A 7,752-nucleotide genomic window follows, 5' to 3' on the forward strand; every position below is an offset into this window, starting at 1 on the left:
ATGAAAAAAGGGCCCATGCTAATGCTGCGTTCAAGTCCTCCTGGGACGTTCCTACTTACGAGTTGACAAATCGTCAAGTCAGTTTAGTCGGCACAAGATGGCGGTGTACCTTCTTTTAATAAATTACAAGAAAATACAACAGGGTCTGTTGACTCCGCTTATAGAAAATGAAGAGCAAAGAATTCGCAGCAGGTGTGTTTTGCGTTTTTAATATTTTGAAAAAGTAATTTATGAAGCCACTTTAATCTGCATCGCATAAAAACGTAAAACTATCAATTTAAACACAAATTTACGGTCAACTACAGACGTTGCATCCATCGATTCCGCCATGTTTCTCATTGACACACCCCCAACTCGGAAACTCGGGGCTTAAAGAAATCTTCGAGTTTCCCACTCGTAATAACGACTTTGTGGTGGCGTTCATGTGCGTTCAACTCGTAAATACGATCTATCCGACATGACTTGAACGCACCATCAGTCCACTGTCTCTTTTCAGTTATCAGAAATTTTCTCATTTATTTCATGATTTCATATGAAGCTTTGAGTTGAAGTCACTGGTATGACCTACTTTATTGTTAGGGAATTGTAAAAAAAAAAAAAAACTAGAATACAAATGGATTAAACTACTTAATTTAGTGAGTATACCATGATTGACAACATGTGGTTTGATACCTTGCAGCAGACATTGTGTAAAATGCATTTTTCATTATAATGCTCACTGGTGTCACCTTCCTAACACCAGTGAAGATCAGTTTATGTTTTTTTTACTAACTGCTTTCACTAAATGCCAAATGTAACAATTTAGTCTCATCTAATAACTATAGTTGAAGAATAAGGATCTTTGGTATGATCTTATGTCACTGGTGTTACCGTGTTTTTTTCTGTCACATTAAATTAAATGTGTCACATGTGGCATGATAATTTTACATCCATTGAATTCTCAAGAGTTAAGATTTAAAGGATTGCATCATTACTTGTTTATAACAGGTTTTGTTTCTCAAATATTTTCATTGTTATAACAAATACATGGTTGCGCAAATTAACTAACATCATTCAATCACACTTTTAACAAACCTGATTAAAATAAATAAAACATAATCTCCTTATTTGTTGCATTATTATTATTATTCTGTAACTCTGACTACATGTGCTGAAAAAAAACGAGAAATTGGCAAAGAAGGTAACACCAGTGACAAAAAAATGGTACATGTGTGGTCTTTAAGTAAATGCACAAAAAAGATTTTTAAGAAATCATTAAGCTGTCATTTATATGTATTCATAAAGTCAAAAGGTAATCTAATAATGTGGTCTAAGTTTAAATGTTAAAAAAAGAAATACATTAAGACATCTTGCCATACCAAAAGTGGAGGTTTCTGTAGAATGACCTGTAAATATCAACCTTACGTTAACCTTACGTAAAAATGCCGTTAACGTTGGCCCCAGCAGCGCGTGCGCATAAACTGACGGATGGCGCGCATTTCTGAGGCGACGCAGTTCTATCAGATTATATTTATGATTTTTATTAAAATAATACGAGTAATACCATTATATTGTTTCAATCGTTAGAACGAACGGAGAGCTGCGTTCCAGTTTTACTTGAGTCGGCAAAGTACTGACTCAGGCTAATTGCGAAATCGTAGAAAACTGTGTAAGTGACATATTTTGGATTCACAACAGCTAATTACGGTCTCAGGATAATTACGAAATGTAGAAAATCAATGAAAAAAAAAAATGTAGGGCAGAAGTTGATCTTATATTGCTATATCTTGTTAGTTTTGTTTTGTTAGTCGCTCATCGAGCAGATCAGTGGTTAGAGGTAAGTGGTTATTTTTCCTATTCAAGTCTTCATGATAAAGCCTCAGGAGCCATAAACGTCTACAGGAGAGATATACTCATACTTTCAGTAAGGTAGGAGTTTTGATGTGACTCATGAGAAAAAAAACTGTAGACGTTTTAAAGGAGATTTTAAAAGAACCTTTTAGATTGAAAATTGAGGAAAGGAATTAACACTTTACACTTAAAACCACACACTTGCCTGTAGTATGGGAGCAGTGTCTATGTGCAACCAAATCAAACATTGACGTCACGTTACCAAACCTCTTTTACAAGAAATGACCAAAACAAACAAACAAAGGAGACAGACTGTGGCTGTCTATGAGCAAATGCTAACACATGCTTTCTCCAGATATTACAGACCTTATCTGAATGTGGTAAAGACTTAAAGAGGTCATATGATGCGATTTAAATTTTTCCTTTCTCTTTGGAGTGTTACAAGCTCTTGGTGCATAAAGAAGATCTGTAAAGTTGCAAAGACTAAAGTCTCAAATCCAAAGAGATATTCTTTATAAAAGTTAAGAGTCAACCACGCCTACCTAAAACGGCTCGTTCTAACATGCCCCACATACCTATGTCACGATGTGGGAAGATTTGCATAACGTCACCCAAATGTTCACGCAAAGAAAGAAGGCGTAACTTTTATTCTCGCTGTAGTATTGTTGTTGCCGCAGCCGTCGTGGAGACACTGTGTGCTTTGTTGTGAAAGCTAAACTACTTTGTTTGGCCTTCCAAAAGAGGACGATATCCGCTTCGTCATACCTGGAGCTGATCCGTGCTGGTCGCTGAGGAAATACATCAACTTACTGTTCTTTTTAGCAGCATCATATGACCCCTTTAAATAACCATTTGCTGTAAAAAAATAAATAAAAAAAAGGGCCACCTTAAAACACATTCTGATGTTTATGGACTATAAAAAAACAGAGCTTGCACAGTACCCCCATCCAGAGCATCTGCAGCTCCACCTGCACGAACACTGCGATGATCCATTTACATGTTCAGAGAGCAAAACATTTGCAGATGAAGAGGCTGAAAGCTCTTCTGAAAACCCATGTAAATGAGAGGCCTTTAAATGTGAGGTTTCCTCTGGGAACAGCCACAAATCCACACTGGAAAAGTCCCTTTGGGCTGCCAGACGGTGACAAAATGATACTCACGTACCGCTTGAAACTTCACATCCAAACAGAAAAAAGTTGATTACTACAGATACATTTAAAATGAATACTGGGAAGTTGTATTGTTTTGTAAAATACATGTGTAACAATTCAAATCTCTGTATACTGTAAAGCATCTTTCAAATTATTTATGAATTACATTATAGCTTACAAATAAATATGAATATGCTTTAATAGCTTTCACTTAACAGTGGTGGCTTTTGGCTTATGAAAATGAGCAGTTTGCATTTCCTAGAAAACAGACACCAAATGTAAGTAAAGACGCATAAACCATTTAATGCTTACAATTTAATCCATTAAAAGGCTAAAAAAGGTGAACATTTACCATTCAATTTGACATCAAGTAGTTAAAGGGGTCATATGATGTTGCTAAAAAGAACATTATTTTGTGTATTTGGTGTAATGAAATGTGTTTATGCGGTTTAAGGTTAAAAAAAACCTTTAGTCTTTGCAACTTTACAGATCTTCTTTATGCACCAAGAGCTTGTAGCACTCCAAAGAGAAAGGAAAACTTGAAATCGCATCATATGACCCCTTTAAAGTCATAAAATTAGTCTCAAGACAAGAATCAGAGATCCATATTAATTTGATTTAGAACTAAAAACTAAAATTACACAGCAATCAAGCAGAAGAGAAATCAGTTTTAAATTGATTTTCTTCATCTCTCTTCATACAAGGCTTCCCCCCTTCTGAGCCTTTGGGCAGCTCGTCTCACAGTATACAAATATTGATGTGTGTGTGTGTGAATCTAGACAGTCTGTCCTCAGGCAGGAAAGTCTGACGCTGACGCCAATGACCTGTGCAACCACACTGAGAAACCATACGCTTGCTCCCAGTGTAGTACAACCTCTCACTGCTGCACAAATTCATAAATCACACATTTAGAGAAGATTGTGGGAATCTGGCTTTCAGCTCACATTACACCGTGTGAAATTAGCTGTCATTGAAGTATTGTCTTTAATACTTTTTTATTTCCAATCAGAAAACCTATACAGTTTAGAGACCATATAGTTGCCCCAAACAAGGAAATGAAGTAGTGTAGTATTTTTTTTTAAACCAGGTCTACTAGTAATGTTTATCTATCGCTATAACATAGGCATGTTTATGCTTTTTATTTCAAGACACTACAGGCGAAAACAGTCTTTTCATGCTATTTGGCTGCTTATAACAGTTTGCTCAATTTTTAAGCACTTTATCAGTCTAGATTTCAATTATAATAATTTCTCCACCTCAGCAGAACTTACAGACTTATCAGTTTTATTCATATCTATATTCGGAAGGTTTTTACAGAGGGGTTTGTTTATTTATCATTTGCCTGATTTCATACACATTTTAATTTCTTAAAAAAAAAAAAAAAAAAATGCTGCAAATATTTTCTAACAGTTCTTTCTGATTTATGAAGTGACAAAAATAAAATATCTAAAATCCCCTCTGCAAAGACTTTTAACTCTAAATACGTTACAAAAAAAAGAGGATTTGTTCAGTGTTCGGCTTTCTTTTCTGGAAATGTATTGCAAATTTAATAGCATTTCAGAAAACTTGCAATACAATATTTATTAATCTTATTTTTTTTCCTAAACTATTTTTAATGTTATCACTCAACTGGGGAAATATGGTGATATCTATAATTTTTTATTTTTACCATAGTCACCTGTGGTGTCTTGCCTTAATATACTGCTAGTATGTTTACTACTAATAACAGCTGTAAAAATACTAGTTTTTTTTTTCTCCTCCAAAAACACTTGAGTGCACACATTCGTCCAGAAAGCAGAACAAGAACAACTTTTAAACATTACCTTTTAAGCAGTGGTGGGCCGTCAGGGCCAGCAAAGCCTTCTCTGCTGGTGAAGTAATTTCTTCGCCACTGTCGTCACCAAACTGACCCTTTCGAACAGGTTTCCGAAACTCTCCCTGTCTGCATCCGGACAAACTCTTCACTCATGTAAAAACATTACAGCAGCAAATTGAACTTCCTGTGACATGTCATTTAATGAACATTGAAGCTGTTGATTTACGGTCATCACGGTTCACAGTCTGAGAGAGCAAGACAGTGCAAACACAGGATCTACACTTCATTTAAAACAATTTAATCTTTACATATTTGTGTTTTTTTTAATGTACAATCAAATCAATCATACATAAAATTCTCCATATTGTACAACTCTAGCACTAGTATAACAAAAAAAAAATGGGGGTGGTAATCACCATGGAAACAAAGGAAAAGGACAGAATTTCACCAATCAGTTAAAAGACAACACCTCGGCCTTCTTTTGGAAAAGAAATGACCATGCGAATATGTAATTCAAAATTAAATTTAAGAAAAAACAGATGGTAGTGCAACTGGTAGGTTAGTATATGCAGTTTAACATACAGCAATGGTTACCACAAGTGTCAAATTTACACAAAACTGTGCCATGTATTTCTCAGGGGGAAAAAAAATGAAGGGGCAACAGGAGCAAGCACAAATGAACTAGAGTTTCCATTCTAACGATCTCTAACAGTCATATTTCATCATCGCTTTTTCAGTGCCAATACGAAACGGTGCAGTCGTGCCTGAATCTGAATCATCTGGCATCTCCAAAAACAGTTTAGTTGTTAGCCTGTATTTACATGTAGTTGTTTAGTGTCATAAAAAATGTCTGGGTCATATTTCAGCCTTGTATTAAAAGGAAATAATATTTAGCATAATGAAGCTTGGTTTTAGGACCAAGATTTTTACATGCATTTTGACATGGTTTTCATGACAATTTGGCTTGATGGTTCAGTACTGGGAACAATATTTTTTCACATAAAATTTCTCAAAATAACTATTCGGGGGTAAAATATGCATCATTTGAAATTTAAAATGGGTTAGGGTTCAAAATGGGCTTCATTTTCATTACACAAAATACATATTTTATTTTGGGATGAAATATGACCTGGGCATTTCTTCGTGGGATTTATCATTTAGAGCCTGTTCTTAGATAGCCGTCAGATGCGGATAAACAATTTGAGATGTTTAATGTAAGATTTCAGGGCAATCAAACATTTGATTAATCAGACGAGGATGAACAGCAGTAGACACGGTTAAATCACGTGAGATGAAATGTGAGCATACAAGAGAATGGGAAATTTAAACTGCACTGGAGCCAACATTCACCAGTTTGAACATTAATGCTTGTTTGCAAAGTTAAAAAAAGTTGGTCAAGTCACATTTTTTGATTTTCAAACTATTAGGAGTTGCTTAGTACATTTAAATATAATAGCCAAGATAGCAGCTGTAAAAGAAAAGCGTCTTGGTTTTTCATCCCCAGTAACGAAAAGCACAAAACTTCATAAAGTGTGGGCACTCAGAGACCTGCCAGACAGACTCGTTTGGCTCGTTACCCACAATCCCACTGCGGTTTAGACTGGCCGTCGTAGTGTTGAGATTAAAGATGATTAATTAAGACGATGTACACCCTGTTCTCCTCCCAACATCCTTTCGCTAGGTATCACAAAACCCACGCTTGTATGCTTGATCTTTTCGCAATGCTGAATACTTGATCTTCACGGATCGCTCGCAAAAATCACTTGCATGGGCAACGTATCCATTACGTACGGGACACTTTTCGACGTTTCTTCGGCTTCACTGCATCAGATCCCAACTGGAATGTTGGGGCGCGTTCAAACACGATCTCGTTCACCGTCTTTCTTGTATCTCTCACACACACTACAAGTAAACAAAGCTAAAGAGTCCATTTCGGGAGGGGCAGTGAGGGTCATGGCGGTCTGCGGCGAAAGGTCCCTCCTCGCCTTGTTTCCAGCGGTTCATCTTGACCTTTCACCTCTTTAGGACGCATTTTCTCAGGCAGGAGGCTAAGAGGTCAATCAAGCAGGTCCCGTGAGGTGTCGTGGGTGTTTTTGCATGCGCGTGTGAGAGTTAGTTTAGCGTGTTAGCGTTTGGAGAAAGTTCCTCCACTTGGGGCGTCCAAGACTCGAGCTTCTCCCAAAAGTTTTTCAAGCAGCCAGGCTCTGCCTCGAAAGACTCGTTTTGGAGTCTTGTGCAAGTATCCAGAGGACGGGGTCCCGTCTGGCGTAGTGTTTTTTATATACTTGGGCGGTTCAGGGTACCGTAGGGGCGTGTGGTCAGAGGGATGAGTTGTCCAGTAAACGGACCTCCTCTTCACTCTCATCTTCCTCGTAGCGGGAAGAGGGGGATGCTAGTTGAACATTATGGACTCGGGGTCTTGGTTTGCCATCTGGGCCATATGACGGAGGATATCTTTTTTTGTAATAATACCAAGGAGGCGCCTATAAAAAGAGAGACAGAAAGAGGTAGAGAAATTTACTAGTGCATTTTTGACATGTTTGCAGAGCACTGACATCTTCTGTTGCCAAGTTTTGCAAGGAAGTCCCAACGAAATGCATTTTGTATAACTCTATTCTAGACTTGTGCCGGTATTCGGTAATGCGATATATCACGGTAATGAATATGCACAATATTGTTATCGTGGGCACTTCTAAATACCGTGAATAATTATATATTACAAATTATTCCGAATTTTGAATGCATTTTAAGAATACTTTTCCCATCAACTGGTCAAAATGCACAACACCGCCGTATGCTGCGTGATAGACGCATGCGCACTCTGATGTAAACAAGCGCAGACGTGAAGCACATGGCGGAACATGCGAGAGACGCTCTGGATGAAAGCGCACTTTCACTCTCTGACAGCAGATGGCGCTAAACTGCAGAAATAATAATAATAATAATAATAATAAT

The 7,752-nt window shown here is 37.2% G+C and overlaps 1 protein-coding gene across 1 annotated transcript in view; it reads right to left on the reverse strand.

The window, feature by feature from the left end:
* Nucleotides 1-5,093: 5,093 nt before the first annotated feature.
* LOC107745150 (H(+)/Cl(-) exchange transporter 3-like) overlaps nt 5,094-7,752 on the reverse strand; it is a 71,106-nt gene continuing 68,447 nt past the window's right edge. The window contains 1 exon segment of the mRNA XM_016559000.1: nt 5,094-7,280. Within this exon segment, the coding sequence (XP_016414486.1) occupies nt 7,116-7,280 (165 nt within the window). The 3' untranslated portion in view covers nt 5,094-7,115.

This window comes from Sinocyclocheilus rhinocerous, unplaced genomic scaffold, assembly GCF_001515625.1.
Source record: "Sinocyclocheilus rhinocerous isolate Xijiao unplaced genomic scaffold, SAMN03320098_v1.1 scaffold1153, whole genome shotgun sequence".
NCBI classification, from domain to species: domain Eukaryota; kingdom Metazoa; phylum Chordata; class Actinopteri; order Cypriniformes; family Cyprinidae; genus Sinocyclocheilus; species Sinocyclocheilus rhinocerous.